The 19932-nt window shown below is 47.1% G+C and overlaps 1 protein-coding gene across 1 annotated transcript in view; it reads right to left on the bottom strand.

Moving 5' to 3' along the window:
- Window positions 1-6375: 6375 nt before the first annotated feature.
- Window positions 6376-19932, bottom strand: part of SEC13 (SEC13 homolog, nuclear pore and COPII coat complex component) — a 23853-nt gene continuing 10296 nt past the window's right edge. The window contains exons 4-9 of the mRNA XM_003785439.3: window positions 19031-19182; window positions 18393-18526; window positions 13016-13149; window positions 12558-12681; window positions 11133-11279; window positions 6376-6812 (exon numbers count right to left, since the gene is read on the bottom strand). Of these exons, the coding sequence (XP_003785487.1) occupies window positions 6699-6812; window positions 11133-11279; window positions 12558-12681; window positions 13016-13149; window positions 18393-18526; window positions 19031-19182 (805 nt within the window). The 3' untranslated portion in view covers window positions 6376-6698. The remainder of the gene's footprint in view (window positions 6813-11132; window positions 11280-12557; window positions 12682-13015; window positions 13150-18392; window positions 18527-19030; window positions 19183-19932) is intronic.

Below are 19932 nucleotides of genomic sequence, written 5' to 3'. Positions count from 1 at the left end.
ACGGGCGCCCGCCACAATACCTGGCGATATTTTGGTTGCAGCCATCATTGTTGTTTGGCGGGCCCAGGCTGGATTCGAACCCGCCAGCTCAGGTATATGTGGCTGGCGCCTTAGCCGTTTGAGTCACAGGCACCGACCTGTCTTTCATGAACATATTACTGGCATTACATTGAATGACAGTTTATTGCGTTGTCTCTCCCAGAAGAATGAAGACCCTAGGAGGCCAGCTTTTTTGTTCAGAAAGCTATGCCCAGCACCCAGATGGCTGGGGAGGGGGCCAAGGGCTGCTCTGGGGCTGGCTGTCTGCCTGGCACCCACAGCTTCCTGGGCTACTCCTTGGATCTCCCAGCCTGGAATGGGGTATGGGGTTGAGGGAAGAGCACCCAAGTAGCTGAGTGACTTGGAGCAAGTCTCTTCCTCTGTACTGCTAGGCCCCTCTCAGGGGTTTGGATGTGGCTTAATGAGGGGTCAGGGAGGACCAGCTCAAAGGTCCCTGAGGATTCTGGCCATAGCAGCCAACTTGGCCAGCAAGGTCAGTTGCAGAGTTGTGGAAAGCTGAGCCTCTCTGAGGAACCTTATGTGTTCAAGTTCTTAGATCTAGATCCCCTTAGTGCTGCAAAGATTGACCTCAAGAAAAGTACACTATAGAATCTGGGTGGGTTGTGGTCCTGCAGGGGGTTGCCTCTGGGATAGTGCCTGCCTGGTCCTCCGGAGAGTGGAAACTGGGTGGTATGAGCCCCTTCCTTCCTTCCTTTCCCAAATCCCAGCTGCTGAGGTCAGGCTGGGAGTCACCCAGGTGGAGCAGTCTAGTCTCCAAAGTGTCCTGGGGTCCTGCTTCCTGGAGGGGCCAAAAGGAAGGGAAGCACAGTATGGTCTGAGGCTGGTTTGTCTCATAGGTGGTCAGGAGGTAGGAGATCTGTGTGTGGGGGGTGGTATCACGGCATTGGGTCCAGGGATGGAGGCCTCCCGGTGAGGGTGTAGTGGAACAGTGGGGGCAGCAAGAGCCCCAGGGGTGCACTCAAGATGTGGTAGCCATCCCCAGCAGCAGCAGAGAATGAGACAATAGGCCACACCCAGCCTGGGATATGTAGCATCTGTGGGGCTAGGGATAGGCAGGGAGTGGGGAGGGAGGTGCCAGGTCACAGGCAGAGTAGAGCTTGAGGCAGGTGGTGAAGGCCATGACTGACATGTACAATGTTCTTCTGCACACCCACTGTGCACCAATTGAGTACCAGTAGGCTGTGCTCAACACCACATTCTTACTGCTGTGGGACTCATAACAGAGACTGAGCCACCTGCTGCTGGTAGTCATGGTTCCCACTGTCCCTCTCATTGACATCAGTCTGGATACCTATGTTGAGCACAGAATCTGGACCACTGCTGTACAGAATGGACATGTGGGCCTTGTGGGGGGCCACTTGAAGACAGAGCTCCCATGCAGTGTGTAGCCACCAAAAGAGAAAACGTGGGAGTGTTCAGCTGTGATTGCGGTCAGTGTCCTGCTCACCAGTGAGCTGGCCTGCCTTGTTGATGATGGAGCCAAACATGATGGCCTCAGTCGGTGCTCAATAGCTGTGCTGTCCTGATGACCAGGGTCAATGTGGGCCCCCTCTATGAAGAGGTAGAAGTCACAGGTATTCCTGTTCAGCAGACCCAGAGCAGCCTCCTTCATCTTCATCAGGGAGGGCCCAGGCTGGGGTCTCATACTTAGTGTCTCTGGGCTCAAAGAGGTCATGAGGTGGGTCACAGATGGGTCCAAGGATGCCTGAATAAGCTTAGAGTAGTTTTACACATACCAGGCACTTTGGTACTTCACCACTCACTCTTGGACCAGGTTCTTTGTGTCCAGCCTAATGTCATTCTGGCAGATAGATGTCACTGGAGTCAGAGTCTGGGTTGCCTGTGCCCCACTCAGGATCCCGTCCGTGTCCATGGTGGAGATGAGCTGCGTGGTGATATTCTGGCAGCCCTCCTGGAGTGCCGAGGCAGGCATGTGGCGTCCAAGTACCAGTGTGGCTGCCGAGGCGTGCTGCACTCTCGTGGTGGTCACCACTCCCACCAGCATCCCTACTTTCTTGTCCCACTTCTTCACAGAGAGGACCTCACTACCTTGTTTGTGCTGGACTGGTCAGAGCAGGTGGCTGCACTCAAACCACTGATCTGGTATTGGCCTTGACCCGCTGTCCAGCACTTACCTGTCCATGTTGTATATCTTGGACTTGATGTTTCTTTTTTTTTTGTTTTGAGACAGAGCCTCAAGCTGTCCCCCTGGGTAGAGTGTTGTGGCATTACAGCTCACAGCAACCTCCAACTCCTGGGCTCAAGCGAGTCTCCTGCCTCCGCCTCCCAAGTAGCTGGGACCACAGGCGCCCGCCACAACGCCCGGCTATTTTTTGGTTGCAGGCGTCATTGTTGTTTGGCGGGTCCGGGCTGGGGATTTGAACCCCCCACCTTAGGTGTACGTGGCTGGCGCCTTAGCCGGTTGAGCTATAGGCGCCGAGCCTGGACTTGAGTTTCTAATGCTCACAGTGTAAGGGAAACTTTATACCTACTGATCTCTCAGGTACAGAAGCAGAAGTTTCTCTTTTGTGTTTTCAGCTCACTTGTACACGAAAGCCTGTGACTCTTCGAGTTTGCCAGTTCTCACACTGGCTTACCGAGTATTCAGAACGAATATTTGACGGCAATTTTGGGGTTCCCTGACTTGTAGATCATAAAAACGTTGCTCTGTGGATCTCCCACAGGTATTGTGGCTCTGAAGGCTTTGGTCCTACTCCACGTTCCAGGGCCAGAAAATGTCTGTGGGTTCCTTTGCTATCCTAAAAAGCACTGTGGGGAGGGGAGGAGGGAGAGATTGCAGATTGTGATAACCAGGATGACAGGTTGTGACCAGACTTTCACTGGGAAGATGGAAGTGGAAGCTTTCTCTAAATAACTCCCCTGGGGAAAGGGAAAGAACTACCTGACTGGCAGCAGTGACGCTCTTCACAGAGGTCCTCCAGGATCAAGGGGCCCGATGGTTCCACCATCGCTCCGTCTCCCACCTCCTCCCCATGGTAGAGGCCCAATTCAGGAGGCCTCAGCCCTAGGTCTGACCTATATGGTTGTGGTGGTGGTGGGGGTCAATGTTGAACCTCCTTTTCCAGGGCCAGGCCATGGGGATCTTTCCAGGGGAAGCTGTCACAAAGAGCAGAGAAACCCCTGAAGGCTCAAAAGCTGGTCTCATCAAGAATACCTGCCCACCCAAGGATGACCCCCAGGTTATGGAAGACAAATCTTACTGCCCTGTCAATCAACATTTTGCCAAAAAGGGCCACTGTCGATATGAAGGCCCCTGTGCTTTCTACCATGCAGGTGTCGACGGACCTCCTCGGTGCGACTGTGTGCCTTCCTTCCAGGGTGGAGGAACCGTCCATGACCTAGCAGCCATGTATTCCCCTGCGGCCCTACGGAGGTACTGTGAGGCTCTTCCACACAACACCCTCAGTCAGTTACACATTAACCTCATCCACCACCTCCAGCATTTGGGGTCCAGAGTTGTATTTCCTCACTGGTGCACAATGTGAATTCTTTCTTCTGATCCAGCCACCAAAGACTTACCTTCAGGACCCCCATCTTTGCTCCCTTTAATTGCCTCCTGGATCTCTTTCCCCCTCAACAAATGGCTGCTGACAGGAAGCTTCTTTGGTGCTGTTTCTTGTGCATCTGTCCACCAGTCCCTATTGACTTTGATTCCTGAGAGCTTGCAGTGATTTCCTACCATTTCCTTCTTGAATCTGCTTAATTTAAGTCCTTTTTATGTGGTACCTCTTACCCTCAGTGTTGTTAGCTGCTTGTGAAACTCATCAGGTTTTCTGACCTGGGGTCAAGGTGGGGGTGACTGGTACAGAGTTATTCCCTAAAAGGCTTCCTGCTTTTGGCTCTCATAGTTTCTCTGTCATTAGCATGATCCCCACACTGTGGTCTGTGACTGCTGTGCTTTGTGAAACTCTGTATACTCTCGTAGGCTTTCTCAATGTCTGTGGCATTTTTGTGATTTCCCAACTCTAGAATTAAGTTTTTCTGCCCAAATGAGTGAGGCTCTTGGTACCCTCTAGACTTCCCCACCTCCCAACATGGGAGAATTGTGAAACTGTCCACAATCCTGCCTCCCTGGTCCTCCCCATGCTCTTGGGGTTGGTTATTCTGGGTCTGACACAGGCCTGTAGGATATCTTGTAAAGACCCTACCTAACTCCTGTCCAGTCCATTTGAGTCAGACTGTGAGATCACCAGCCCTTTCATTTGCATTCTGGGAATCTCCACCTGGCCTATCTTTGGGTGGAATTTGGACAGTATTGTCACCCTCTTTCAAACCCTCCCCCTATATCCCTGGCCCTGGCTGTTTTCTGTGAAGACACCAGTGAACAGGTTCAGTTTTGAACTGGGCTTGCGGAAAGGGGTCAGGAGTTATGTGGGTTAAGAGGAAAGGATGAGAGCTGAAGAACGAGAATGAGGTTTTCTTTTTCACATTTTTTTTTTTAGTAATAAACAGTGAAAAACCAGCATTTTCTTTAAAATAAAAAATAAAAAGCACTGTGGCTATTCCTGCCATCTTGCATTAACCAGAATTCTTTATACTTAAAATTTACCTTATTCTCATCTCACGTAGGCTTGGCAACTGCCATGGTATTTTTACTTGACATAACTATATTTTGGTAACGAATACCAGGATTCCTCAGACTCCTGGAATGGTTAATCTGTTACCAGTGCAAGCATAAACTGTTATGCTGGTAAATATCATCTCCCCCCTCCCACTGACCAATCCTCAATTGTGTAAGCTAGAGAGACATAGCCAAAAACAAAATGACCTGCCACAACCCATCATGTGATATGGGCCTAGTCCATTCTCAGTCTTCATTTGGTGACAGTAGCAAGCACTGCAGGAAGCCCAGGCCTCACCTTGAGGACAGAGGTAATTAGAGAAAGCAGACGTGTGTACATGGCGTAGCCCGTGTACACGGAGAATGCAGACAGGTGCCTTCCCAGGTCTTTTTCTCATCTGAATGATAGGAACAAGCCAGCAAGCCCTTTCCATATTGTTCTATGAAGGATTCTGTGCAATGCTTTGGGAGGCTGGGTCATGGCCTCTCTATCCTCTTCAACCAAAGCAGTTTAGCTTTTTTCCATTTTATGTAGTATGATCAAAGATTGATTTCTTTGGTGAAAAGACAAGAAGTAGATACAATTTTTTTTTTTTTTGAGACAGAGTTTCACTTTGTCACCCTTGGTAGAGTGCTATGGTGTCACAGCTCACAGCAACCTCCAACTCCTGGGCTTAGGTGATTCTCTTGCCTCGGCCTTCTGAGTAGCTGGGACTACAGGTCCCCACCACAATGTCTGGCTATTTTGTTGTTGTTATTGTTGCAGTTTGGCTGGGGTGGGGTTTGAACCCACCACCCTCAGTATATGGAGCCGGCACACTACCCACTGAGCCATAGGTGCTGCCCAAGGAGTAGATACAATTAAGGGTCCACACTGACCTGTGCACATGGCTCCTGAGGGAAGTGGCCTGACACTCTGGTACATTCGTACAAAGGCTTGGTGGGAGTACCACCCTAGAGTTGTAGCCAAGGAGCCCCAGTAGCCCCTCCTTGGTTCTATAATGGTGAACGCAGACTCTGAGTTGAGATGGACCAGGACTTAAACACTGGCTTTACCAAATCTGGGGCAGGGCTTCTGGGCTAGTTTCCTCATTGGTGAATTGGAGCTAATATACCTTGATTTGTGCTGCTTAAATGAGTTAATGTTTGAAATATCCACATGTACTGCCCAGCTCACAGCACTCAGTAAGTAGCAGCTATTGTGACTTTTGGTTCAGGTTAGGGTTTCAGGGCTTCTGCTGAGAGATGAATCCTGGTTCAGGGTTAGGTAAGGCCAGAACTGGTGCTCTTCCACCATAGGGCCCTCTTTTCTCTGACAGGGTCAATAAACTAAATCAGGCGTCCTTTCTGGGGTAGCCTCTCAGCTTTCAGTGTTTGGTTAACATCACCTTGTATTTAAATGTATGGTCCTGGTGGGTGACCATGAGTTAGCTCATTTGAGCCCTGTAACCATTCTGTAGGGCACACTTTATTAGAAAAGGATGTGTACCCACACAGGCTAAGTTCCAGATCCAAGGGTACAGTCCTTGGCACTGAAGGCCAAATCCAGAGCAATTTTTAATGATGCCTCAGGGGTAACGCAATTATACAGATGCTTACATAGCCACAGGCCAGCTTTGTGGGTAGGGTTCAGCCAGGCTAACTCAACACTGGACCTTTGTGAATGTTGTTCTAGTACAGTGACCAACAAGCATCGAACTCTGTATGGTCGGGATAGGATAATGCAGAAAGAATTAAAAGCAACATGACTTTAATTACTTTGGAAACATCCCTCCCCACAAAATGCCTGAACCCAAAGGTACATAAAAATGACCAAAAATATTTTAAAATAATAGATTTGAGAATCATTTGTAGTTTCTTCTTCAGGAGTACTTTCAGCTGGACAGTAAATTTATGAACCATATCAAATCATGTTAAGGCAGATGATCAAACTGTGGCATTCCTGGGAAAATAATCTTGTTAGAGTTGGGAGCTTTTCCCAGTTGTTTGGTCAGTTGGCCCAGGAAGGGGCAGTCCTGGAGCTGGCAGGTGGGAGAGCCTGGCCCCACCGGTCTGGTCACTGCTCGTTCTGCTGGCCCTCTGTGACTGAAGCTGACACGGAGCCCTGGCCTTTGTTGACGTCACTGATGCACACCCACTGCCCGTCAACAGACTCTTTCCACAAGGTCACCTGCAAGTCAGTGCACACACAGTGTCACACAATGTCACAAGTCTGCTTCTCCTTCCTTCCACTGTCCTCTTCTCATTGGGTTCCCTAAATGAGAGCCACATTCCTGTCAAGAACGACTGCTCAGGGTGGGCATGGTAGCTCACGCCTATAATCCTAGCACTCTGGGAGGCTAAGGTGGGAGGATCGCTTGAGCCCAGGAGTTTGAGGTTGCAGTGAGCTAGGATGATGCCACTGTACTGTAGCCTGGGTGACAGAGTGAGACTTGGGTGGGGGGGGGGAGGAATAATATATTCAGAGGCTTGTGGGTAAACAGAGCACTTATCTGGGTTCCTTCACTTAAATCTCATCAAGAGAAAGGAATAAAAAGTCATATAAAGAAAAAAGGAGGAGGAGTAATAGTAGCTGTGGATCATGATGGTATAAACACGGGATGGTGTTTTAACTAAACTGACAGAGATAGAGAGAGGAAGTGTGGTCCCTGACCAGCATCGAATCCTCACCTGGGAGCTTGTGACAACTGCAAATTCTTGGGCCGTGGGCCAACTGATTTAGAAGCCCTGGGGGTGGGGCTGTCAATCTGTTTTTTTCTTTTTTTTTTTTTTTGACAGAGTTTCACTATGTTGCCCTCGGTACAGTGCTGTGGCATCACAGCTCACAGCAACCTCAAACTCTTGGGTTTAAGTGATTCTCTTGCCTCACAAATAGCTGGAACTACAAGCGCCCACCATAATGCCTGGCTATTTTTTGGTTGTAGTTGGCCTGGGCTGGATTTGAACCTGCCAGCTCCAGTGTATGTGGCTGGCACCCTAGCCGCTGAGCTAAAGGTGCTGAGCCAGCAGTCTGTGTTTTAATAAGTTTAACAAGGCTAAGGTTTGAGAACTGCTGTGGGAGAGGAACACAGCACTGGGGTAAGTACATTGTTCTACCGTGAAGGTAACTGTAGAAGAAACAGCTGAGAGCTGAAAGGCTTGCCCCCTGGAGAGTGAAAACTAAGAGACTGCATTAAAAAAACCCCCAATAAACAGGCCACATGCCAGGGCCTGTAATCATAGCACTCTGAGAGACGGAGGGGGTGGATTGGCTGAGCCCAAGAGTTTAAGATCAGCCTATGCAAGAGTGAGACCTGGTCTCTAAAAAAATAGCTGAGTGCTGTAGAGGGTGCCTAAACTCCCCGCTGTTCGGGAGTCTGAGGAAAGAGGATTTCTTGAGCCCAGGAGTCTGAGGTTGCTATGAGCTATGACTCCACGGCACTCTACCAGGGGCAAGAAAATGAGACATTATCTCAAACCAACAAACCAACCCCTCAAAAAAAACCCCGACTACCTAAAGCTATGTACATGTATTAATTTGACTAAAAAAAATGAAAATGACTTTTTTTGGGGGGCAGCACCTATGGCTTAGTGGGTAGGGCGCCGGCCCCATATACCAAGGGTGGCAGGTTTGGGCCCAGCCCCGGTCAAACTGCAACAAAAAATAGCCGGGCGTTGTGGCGGGTGTCTGTAGTCCCAGCTACTCAAGAGGCTGAGGCAAGAGAATTGCCTAGGCCCAGGAGTTGGAGGTTGCTGTGAGCTGTGATTCAATGGTACTCTACCAAGGGTGATAAAGTGAGACTCTTTCTCTACCAAAAAAAAGAAAAGAACTCCTGCTTTGGCTCGGTGCCTGTGGCTCAAGTGGCTAAGGCACCAGCCATGTACACCTAAGGTGGCAGGTTTGAACACAGCCTGGACCCGCCAAACAACAATGATGGCTGCAAAAAAAAATAGCCAGGTGTTGTGGCGGGCGCCTGTGGTCCCACCTACTTGGGAGGCTGAGGCAGGAGACTCGCTTGAGCCCAGGAGTTGGGAGTTGCTGTGAGCTGTGATGCCATAGCACTCTACCCAGGGGACAGATTGAGGCTCTGTCTAAAGAAAAAAAAAGAACTTCTGCTTTAGGGACAGACTTTATTCACTAAACATGGACCATGCAGAATGCCCTCGGATGGAAAAACACCAAGTCCTTTAGCTACAAGGTGCGATGGAGACAGCAAGAGAGTTGAACTCCTAAGAGGGAAAGACGAAGAAGCCTCAAGCTTAGTGATAATAGACCCCCAAACATGGCATGTATGAACAGGCACTTCCTTACTGCCTAGTAAAAATTTCAATGAAGGCCTATTTGAGGCAGTGTGGATCCCCTGGTGTGTCCTGGGTGCCATCAAACCTGGGTTTTAGTACTGACTCTGGCACTCACTAAAAATAGAGAAGGTTGGATTAGTTGTTCTTTGAGGGCCATTCTAGCCCCCAAATTCTATGGCTTTCAGATGGGGCCTCCTAGATAGTTCTGGTACCATTTTAGATGAATGGGAAGCTAGGCCAGACAAAAGCTAGCAAGTGGAAGCAACCCAGTGTCTGCAGATGGATGATGGATAAAATGTGATCTGTACATACAGTGCTATATTATTTAGCTTTAAGAAGGAGGCTCTGACCATGGTACCATATGGATGAAACTGAAGGACATTATGCTACGTTAAATAAGCCAGTCACAGAGAACAAGCACTGCACGATTCTACTTATGTGAGGCACCCAGAGCAGACAAATCCTCAGGCACAAAAGTAGAATGGTGGTTGTCATGGGCCATGGGAAGGGGAAATGTTATTTAATAGGTACTGTTGGCGGTGCCCGTAGCTCAGTGGGTAGGATGTCAGCCACATATACTGAGGCTGGCGGGTTTGAACCCAGCCAGGGCCAGCTGAAATCAACAATGACAACTATAGCAAAAAAATAGCTGGGCATTGTGGCAGACGCCTGCAGTCCCAGCTACTTGGGAGGCTAAGGCAAGAGAATCACCGAAGCCTAAGAGTTTAAGGTTGCTGTGAACTGTGACTTCACAGCACTCTACGGAGGGCAATACAGTCAAAAAATAGGTATTGTTAGTTTTGGAAGTTGACGAGTTCTGGAGATCACACAACAATGTGAATGTGCTTAGTGCTACTGAATTGTTTAGTTAAAATGGTCATCATAATAAATTTTGTTATGTATATTTTACCACAATTTAAAAAAGCCGCCTGCAAAGAGGAAGGAGGAATAAGCACAGCCCAGCTGAATTCCCCTGGAAGGCATCTCCTGAGTCCCTAACTGTACAGGGTGGGTTCCACATGCCACAATCATACTGCTTTTCCCAGTACATCTGCTCCGCTTCTGGGTGTGACGGGGTTAGGGTCCTGCCAACCCTCACTGCTCTGTTCCGACCCTGCCCTGTGTTGGGCTTTACTTTAATAAGTTTTCTGGTGGTCATTTTGGCTCCACGTCTCACCCTTCCTTTGTGTGGCTCACAGAATAGCAGTAAGAGGTAGGTACACAGTGGGCATGTAGTAAATACCACAAATTCTATTGATTTTTAAAAATATGCCTGTTAGACCGGGTATGGTGGCTCACACCTGTAATCCTAGCGCTCTGGGACTCTGGGAGGCTGAGGTGGGTTGATTGCCTGAGCTCACAGGTTTGAGACTAGCCTGAGCCAGAGTGAGACCTTGTCTCTAAAAATAGCGGGGTGTTATGGTGGGCGCCTGTAGTCCCAGCTACTTGGGAGGCTGAGGCAAGACAATCTCCTGAGCCCAAAAGTTTCAAGTTGCTGTGAGCTATGACGCCATGGTGCTCTACTGAGGGATACAAAGTGAGATTCTGTCTCCAAAAAAAAAACCTGTTATGTGTTTTGCACAACCCCTCCAACCTTCTCACTTTCATTTATGATTTCTTTTTCTTAAATGCTTTTTTTTTCTTTTGAGACAGAGTCTCATTATGTTGCCCTTGGTAGAGTGCTATGTGTCACAGCTCACAGCAACCACAAACTCTCTTGGGCTTAAGCAATTCTCATGCCTCAGCCTTCCAAGTGGCTGGGACTACAGGCACCTGCCACAATTTTTGCAGTTGTCATTGCTATTTAGCAGGCCTGGGCCGGGTTTGAACCTGCCAGCCTTGGTGTATGTGGCTGGCGACCTAACCAAGGAGCTACGGGCGCTGAGCCATTTTTCTTACATACTTTTGTAGTAAAGCTAACTGAACATCCCATACAGATGATGTGACCAAATGGTTAGGATGACAGACCCAACTGCAGTTCTATCATCTAAAAGCTTTGTGACCCCATGCAAGTCAAACTGCCTCTGTCAACTTCTTTCTTCACCTGGGAAAGACGAACATACAACCTTAGAGAGTAGTGGAATGTGATGATGTGAGTAAGGGATATGCTCAAAACGCAGGTAGGGTTCCATCCAAGCCTGCACTCTCTAGTGGGCAAGGTGGAGACCAACAAAGCCCTGTCCTCTATTCCACTGCAAATGGGGTGTACCTTATTGTCCCCGCCAGAGACGGCCAGAATGTTGGCTGTGATGGACCAGCTCACATGCCACACGACATCATTGAACTTGTGCAGCAATTTGGGGGACCACGTGTTGCCCGACGCATCATCACAGGTCCAGATAAACACACGACCATCCTAGGAAGAGATAGGCTAGAGTCAGGAGATGGGGGCAAGAATCTTGCATTTACGATGTTCTCCTTATCTGGGGCCATACTGGACCTTTCTTCAGGAATAGAATGGGTATTCAAATCAAAGGGTAGCCACGTGGGTGTCCACAACTTTGAAGACCTATTTCTAGCCCAGCATCTTTGCTTTTGTCCCCTTTCCCTGAGGAACCCACTTTACATTGACATAAGCCATCTCTCAGGTTCATTTTTCACCTTTTTGCATTGCTAACTCAGTTTTCTCTGGGGTGTTCCTCTTGCCTGCTGAATCACTTGTCTCTGGCTGCCTACACTTTCTCAATCTAATGGTTACAGCTGACTAAAAACCAAGCTGAAAAAAAAATTCTAAAAACAAAGCTTAGAGCAGTGGTTTTCAACCTGTGGGTCATGACCCACAGAAACTATATTAAAGGGAGTTTGAGAACCACTGGTTCTCAACCTTCCTAATGCTGTGGACCTTTAATACAGTTCCTGTGGGTCACAGGTTGAGAACTGCTGGCTTAGAGAATGAGAAGGGATTAAAAAAAAAAATCACAAAAATCTCTGAAATGTAGAGCCAAATAAAACGGGTACGAATGATGTAGGCCAGGCACAGTGGCTCATGCCTGTAATCCCAGCACTTTGGGAAGCTATAGTGGGATGTCTGCTTCAGGCCAGGAGTTCAAGATCCATCTCTATAAAAGACAAAAAAATAATAATTAGCTAGACATGGTGGCTCATGCCTCTAGTCCCAGGTACTGGGCAAGTAGAAGAGGAAGGATAGCTAGAGCCTGACTTGACTCTATGTTAAGGTGGCAAAAATATGTAATTAAAGGCTGTCCATGGTCTTACTTTATGATTTGTCTGTTACGTAGATGATGAGTCCAAGGTCTTAGAATTTCCCACCCCACCCGCTCCTTGCTTGGGAAACACTCTCAGAATAGCACCCAGGCACGTCCATTAGCACATGAAGGCATGTGCTAATGAAGGTCATGAAGGCAAACTGGTCCTGATTTTGGCCCTACCTGTTGGCATTGGTTCTACTGTAATCATTTTGTCTCAGTGGAGGCAGGTCACCTGTGGCTTTTGACCAAGAGGTAGCTGAATGACCTGAATCCACATGCTCCTTCCTATCTCTGCACAGGTCCAGAGGTGCCTGTTGCTCTCCCTCTATCTTCCAAGAGAATTTTCCACTAAGGAGACTATGAGGACTAATGATCCTTACTCCCAGATTACCCAGCATGCGATGTGCTCAGGGATCTGAGTTCACCTGGGAGCAGCTGGCGATGGTGCTGGTGGGCAGGCCAATGGAGGGGGCCCAGGCCACATCTCGGACCCAGTCACTGTGTGCTTCCAGCTTCTGTTCCTCCTTCCACTGGCCGTCCTCATCCTCTCTAGCAGGGGAGATCAGAGGGAGAATCCAGCAGGCGGCAGCTCAGGTGTCTTTCCCATGCCCTCATTCCTCCTCCACCCAAAGACTCTGCCAGGGGTGGAGAAGTGATTCCACCTTTCTTATTTCATTTACTGAGCCTGTAGAATTTCATTCAGTTCACCCCATCTGTAAAGAAACTCTCCAGGAAATTCCGTTTCTCCATAGACAAAAAAGTGGCCCCAACAGTTGGGAACTAGGTGAATAATAAAATTATGTGGAACTGTGGCTGAGTCATGGTAGGTAGGGTGGAGGAAAGAAGTGTCCCCCTGAAGGTAAGTCCACACCACCCCACTTACTTCCACAGCTTGATGAGGTTGTCACAGCCACCTGAGGCAAACTTCTTGATGTAATTGGGTTTCTGTCCTGATGGCTGGTCTAAGAGGCTTCCAGGTACAACAGCAGGGGCCCAACTGACAGCATTGCAGCCAATCTGGAAAGATGGGGAAACATGGTGATTGCCCTGCATTAGAACACTGGGCTTCTGCAGACACAAGGCTGCTGTTCATTCCTCTCTGATTCTCAGGATCGGATTCTGTAGGACAGTGGGTGTGATAAACAAGAAGGTTTAGCCGCCACTCAAAATTCTTCCTCAAGGATTTCTAACTGTGCATTTTTCTGAAGGGTACATTTAAAGAAGGAACTCTCAGGAATTTAAGAGAACAGAACCTTTTCAAATACACCAAAGATGGGTATCTTGGGGCCCAACCCTGGGTAGAATGCTATGGCGTCACAGGTCACAGCAACTTCCAACTTCCAAGAGGGCTCAAGCAATCCTCTTGCCTTGGTTTTTCTATTTTTAGTAGAGATAGCATTTCACTTTTGCTCAGGCTGGTCTCGAACTCATGAGCTCAAGCAATCCACTCACCTCAGCCTCCCAGAGTGCTAGGATTATAGGTGTGAGCCACCGGGCCTGGCTTCTTTCTTCTTTTGCATAATTCATTACTGTTGAAAAGTTTGATGATAATCTAATCTTATTTCCCCTTTAAGTCACATAGCTCTTTTTTTCTAGATCTGCAAAGGTTTTCTTTCTCTTTCTCTGCTTTTTTTTTTTTTTTTTTTGCAGTTTTTGACCTGGGGCTGGGTTTGAACCAGCCACCTCTGGTATATGGAGCCAATCCCCTATTCCTTTGAGTCACAGGCACCGCCCAAGGTTTTATCTTTAAAGTCTAGTACTTTTATTAGAATTATGCCTTTTTATTGGTGATTATGAATTGATATTCTTAAGTGTAGGAAATGACCTCTCAAATTTTAAATCTCAGGTTTTTAAATTTTTTTTTGGACATAAGTTTCATTTTGTCACCTGGGTAGAGTGCTGTGGCATCACAGTTCACAGCAACCTCCAACTCTTGGGCTTAAGCGATTCTCTTGCCTCAGGCTCCCAAGTGGCAGCTAAAGGCACCGGCCACAATACCCAGCTTTTTGTTGTTGTTGTTGCAGTTGTCATTGCTCCTTTAGCTGGCCAGGGCCAAGATCGAATCTGCTACTCTCAGTATATGGTGCCGGCGCCCTACCCACTGAGCCACAGGCACCACTCTGAGGTTTTTAATTTTAAGTTTTCTTGGCTTGGTGCCTGTGGCTCAAGTGGCTGAGGCACCAGCCACATACACCTAAGGGGGCGGGTTTGAATCCAGCCTGGGTCTGCCAAACGACAGCTGCAAACAAAAAATAGCCGGGCGTTGTGGTGGGCGCCTGTGGTCCCAGCTACTTGGGAGGCTGAGGCAGGAGACTCACTTGAGCCCAGGAGTTGGAGGTTGCTGTGAGCTGTGATACCACAGCACTCTACCCAGGGGGACAGCTTGAGGCTCCAAAAAAAAAAAAGTTTTCTTGATTTACTTTTTTGTGTTTGTTCTGTTTTCTTCTTCAGGGAACCTATTATTGCTATGTTTGATTTTTTTTTTTTTTTTGGCCTGTCTACTTTTTCCTAAACTTTTTTATGTCTTCATCTTTTGCTCTTAAAATTTTTCCTTCTCACACCCAATTTCTCCTCAGGCATTATCTCTTGCATTTATTTGCTCTTATGTTCCTTCTCATTTCGTCTTTACTTCTGAAATAATTTTTTTGTTTGTAATTCTTACTGAGTTGTCATCTTATTTCTGAGCTTTTCTAATTTTGATGTATGCTATTCTCTCATGTTTTATATTTTTCAAGTGTTCCTTAGCTTGATTTAAAATAGCAGGTTGCAGTTTCGTGTGGCCTGTGGGCATGTCTTTCTAGCATGCTTCCATCATCTTATTTTTATTTATTTATTTATTTTTGAGACGGAGCCTCAAGCTATCCCCCTGGGTAGAGTGCCGTGGCATCACGCTCACAGCAACCTCCAACTCCTGGGTTCAAGCGAGTCTCCTGCCTCAGCCTCCCAAGTAGCTGGGACTACAGGGGCCCACCACAACGCCTGGCCATTTTTTGGTTGCAGCCATCATTGTTGTTTGGGAGGCCCAGGCTGGGGATTCGAACCCGCCACCTTAGGTGTATGTGGCTGGCGCCAAGCCCCATCATCTTATAAGGATGTTATCTTGTGTAGTCTGTTTTCTTATATGGTAACTTTGTATGCAATTTTACTTCAAATACTTTCCTATTGTTTTAAGTTCAGATTATTTTTCCCGATAAAGTAAGGTTCAGGAAAGTTGAGAATTCTCACTTTTGTTATTGTGTAGCATTAAAAAATGTGGGAGCTAGCTTCTAGGAGTTCCTAGCTCTGCTCTCTTTCCCCATGTTGGGCCATATCTTTCCTTTCCTGTGTCCTTATCCAGTTCAATTTTGATTTTACTTACAGCAGTTTCTCCTCCTAAAGTGCCATCCCAGAAGCAAGCCCTGGAGAATCATATGGGTGAGATTTCTCCCAGCCCTTCAGTCTTTTTTACTGTAGGGCCCTGGCATCCACCTGGGATTACAGAGTGCAAAATCCTTCCTAGCCATTTCGTCAAAGATCATATACGCCTGGCTAATAAGCATAGAAAAAATGCTCACCATCATCTTTGATTAGCAAAGTGCAAATCAAAACCACAATGAGATACTACTTCACACTCACTAAGACAGCTGTAATCAGAAGACAACAATAAATGTTGGAGAGAATGTGAAGTAATTAGAACCCTCATATTCTGCTAATGGAAATGTAAAACAGTGTAATTACTTTGCAAAACTGTTTAGCAGTTTCTCAGAAAGTTATAGGTAGAATTACTGTGTGACTCAGTAATTTCACATTTAGGTACATACCCTAGAGAATTAAAAACATGTTTATGCAAAAACTTACCCATGACTGTTCACAGCAGCATTATTCCTAATAGCTGAAAATGTCAATCAACTGATGAATGGATAAACAAGAGGTGTATATTCACAATGAGATATTATTGAAACAAAAAGGACGGATGTGCGGACGTGAACTTTGAAACATCATGCTGAGCAGAAGCAGCCCACCATAAAAGACCGTATGTTGTATGATTCTGGGTACAACAGGTCTGCCACCTCGACTGCTGCCACTCACTGATTCACCCCAAGAATTAGCTTGTTTTTCTTCATCTTTCTTTTTTTTCTTTTCAGAAGAGCTTTATTTATTTATTTGACACAGAGTCTCACTATGTCACTCTCAGTAGAGTGCTGTAGCATCACAGCTCACAGCAATCTCAAACTCTTAGGCTTTAGCAATTCTCTTGGCTCAGCCTCCCAAGTAGCTGGGACTACAGGCACCAGCCACAATGCCTGGCTATTTTTTTGTTGTAGTTGTCACTGTTGTTTAGCAGGCCTGGTCCAGGTTTGAACCTGCCAGTCCTGGTGTATGTGGCTGGTGCCCTAACCAATGAGCTATAGGTGCTGAGCCTTCTTCATCTTTCTTAAATGTAGCTCACTTAAAAAGAAAAAAAAGAGAGAGAGAGTGAGAAAGATGGAGTCTTGCTATGTTGCCTAGGTTGGAGCACAGTGGCTTTTTACACACCTCACTGCAACCTTGTTCTAGGCTCAAGCAATCCTCCTGCCTCAGCCTCCGAAGGAACTGGGACTACAGGTGTGCACCACAGTACCCAGTTTGTATTGCTCACACTGATTTCAACATTTAATAGCAGAAGGGTTTTGGGTCTTCATTTAGAAATTTGATGATGTTTTTATGACCAGAAATACGCCATAGGAACTTACCTCTTGTTTCTATCAATTAACCTAGGGGAACATTAGTTTTGCTTAAAGTTGCAGTTACTAAGAACCTATCAACAACATTGAGGACTTATGCATATGAAATGTGTAAACTAGGAAAACCCAGGGACAGAAAGTAGATTAGTGGTTGCCTAGGCTAGGAGTGGGGTGGTAGAGAGTTACTGCTATCAGGGCTTCTTTTTTGAAATGGTGAAAGTGTTCTAGAAATTAGTGGTGACAGCTGCACAACTTTGTGAATATACTAAAATCTATGGAATGGTATATTAAATGGGTAAATTTTATGGCATGTAACTTACATCTCAGCTTTTCAAAAATGTTAAAAACCAAACCAAACCATAACACTTCAAGTTTCAGCTGAGGTTCTCAAAATGACTGGCTACTTTCTAATGAACATATTGGGTGTTTTGGGGTCCCCCTCTTAGTTCTGATAGAAGGCACCAAGTCACTTCCTCTTCCTTCCTTCTGCTCAGATACCAATACCATACAGATCTTGTGGCTGTTGGTGGTTTATTCCCACCCACTGGTATTTTGGAGTTTGCAGAAATCCTTGACCCAGTTTTGTTGTAAATGTAGTTGATGAGGTTTGGGCTTTATTACACAGAGATCAGGAGAGACTGTAAAATGCTACCCCTACTGGCTCCCCATAGGCCTCTCTCGGCCTATTCACTTCTGCCAGTCAACAGGTGGGGAACACAGAGCTCCCAGTAGTAAGACCCTGACACGGGCTCCTGGGGCCTTGCAGGCTGGACAGGCTGTGGGCTCTTCTAGATCGTTCAAATTTGAGAATTGCCAAAGGTACAGTGCTAAGACTTGGAGCTACTAACTTTAAGTTTCTGTCAGGTAGATATCACAGGTATTTGGGGTCACCAAAGCTAGGACTGCTATGTGAAAAGAAGACACACAGATTCCAGGGCTCTGATCCACACACGCTGCCTTCTCAAAGTCATGTCCATTTCTGAGCTTTGCTTGTCTCATTGTGAAGTGGGATCAGGACTACTTACCTTGAAAACACATTTGTTGGTTCCTTTTTTCATTCACAAATGTTAATGAGAATTACATAACACACAGTAGCAGCTCAGGAAATTTTCTGTGTATGATACTATCTCAGCCTTAAGGGCCAAAGACCAAAAACACAGGTAACTAAATGCCTATGATGCTTTTTATAATAACACTCAGTTCTAGAGGGTCCCAACACTTTCTGCAGGGGATGTCAACCAGAGGAAGCCATAGCTAAGGTGGGAGGTGGGCTGGCTGCGGATGCACCTTCCTGGAGCCCAGCCCTCCATGCCTTGGAGACATATGAGCAGCCAGTGCCAATCCCTGTCTTGGGCTGAATGAGGCTGCTGCAGCCTAGTCTGGCTTACAGAGCAAAGAGGCTCAAAGGTGTTCTACCTCAGGCATGTCTGGTTAACAGTCCCCTGCTCCAACCCACAGCACCGTAGGGACACTCCCCTGCCACTCTCAAGGGAGTCTGCAGCAGACACCTGGCCCCCAACACAGCTACCCTCTACATGAGGCCCGAGATGTACTTACAGTGTGAGCGTTGTTGATCTTCTTCACTTCCCACTGGCCTTCCCCGGTGTAGGTCAGCAGGGAGATAGCCCCGTCCGAGCTCCCACAGGCTAGGATGAGGCCGTAGTCATGGGGGGCCCAGCACACAGAGTTTACTGCAGGAAGAAGGGAGGCACCGTGAGCAGAGAGAGCTTGGCCTCAGAGTTTAGACTTTGACTGCCCACATGTACTGTTTCATTTTTCATTAAATCTCTAACCCTCCCTCCCAAAAAACTAAAGGGCTTACCAGGGGAAGCTGTAATTTGGCTAAGGACATTAAAAAATCCTATCACCTACTTACATCATCATTTCATAAATTAAAGTCTATCTTGACAAAAAAAGTATGAAGGAGAACAATCTGTGAATACAGGCCAGTACCTAAAATAGTAGACCTTAAGAAGACTCACTGTGTGTCTCTGCTTTTCTCATTTTGCTCTGGACTGGGTTCAGGTCTCAGGGCCTCACTTAGCTGTGGACTAGCAGGAAAGCCAACTGAAGCCCAAGGAACAGACGAGAAGCACCATGGGGGAAGGAGCTAGGGAGCGAGGGCTCCAGCAGGACAGAGGCCTTCCTCACCCAAGGGACCCCCTCACCTGCCTCTCTTGCCACGCTCAGTGTACCTGAGGAGTCGTGTCCTGAGTGCTCGTGGGTCTTCTCCCAGGTGCCATTTTCCTCTTTCCAGATAATGACTTTGCGGTCGTAAGAACAGGATGCCAGGATATTGCCGTACATGGGATGAGCCCAGGCCACTTGCCACACAGGACCCTCATGACTGCAAAGGGAGGGGATCAGAGGTTGGTCAGGTGGGCCAGAGGAACCTGTAGTGCCTCTGCTAGGCACTGTTCCAGACAGAATTAAGTGGCTTCCTTGGTGGGCTGAGGCAATGTCTCAGGACAGTACTGCCTAAGAACATCAAAAGGGAGAAATTGAGAAGGCCACTGCCAAAATGAATACTCACTGGAGAGTGAGGACCCTGACACCCAAAGAGGTTAAGCAACTTAAAGTCATAGAGCCTTTGAAAGAGACTCAGATACACATGAAAAAAGCCAACAATCCCATACATCAATGGGCAAGAGACATGAATAGAACCTTCTCTAAGGAAGACAGACGAATGGCTAGCAAACATGAAAAAATGCTCATCATCCCTAATTATTAAAGAAATGCAATCAAAACCACCCTGAGATACCATCTAACTCCAGCAAGAATGGCCCACATCACAAAATCTCAAAACTGCTGATGCTGGTGTGGATGTGGAGAGAAGGGAATACTTTTACACTGCTGGTGGGACTGCAAACTAATCCAACCTTTTTGGAAGGAAGTATGGAGAACCCTCAAAGAACTCAAGCTAGACCTCCCATTTGATCCTGCAATCCCACTACTGGGCATCTACTGAGAAGGAAAAAATCCTTTTATCGTAAGGACACTTGCACTAGACTGTTTATTACAGCTCAATTTACAATTGCCAAAATGTGGAAACAGCCTAAATGCCCACCAATCCAGGAATAGATTAACAAGCTGTGGT

The sequence above is a fragment of the Otolemur garnettii genome, unplaced genomic scaffold, assembly GCF_000181295.1.
Source record: "Otolemur garnettii isolate 467f Iridium unplaced genomic scaffold, OtoGar3 scaffold00015, whole genome shotgun sequence".
Lineage (NCBI taxonomy): Eukaryota > Metazoa > Chordata > Mammalia > Primates > Galagidae > Otolemur > Otolemur garnettii.
The sequence above is the reverse complement of the archived record's forward strand: the minus strand, read 5'-3'. Positions and strand labels throughout refer to the sequence as shown.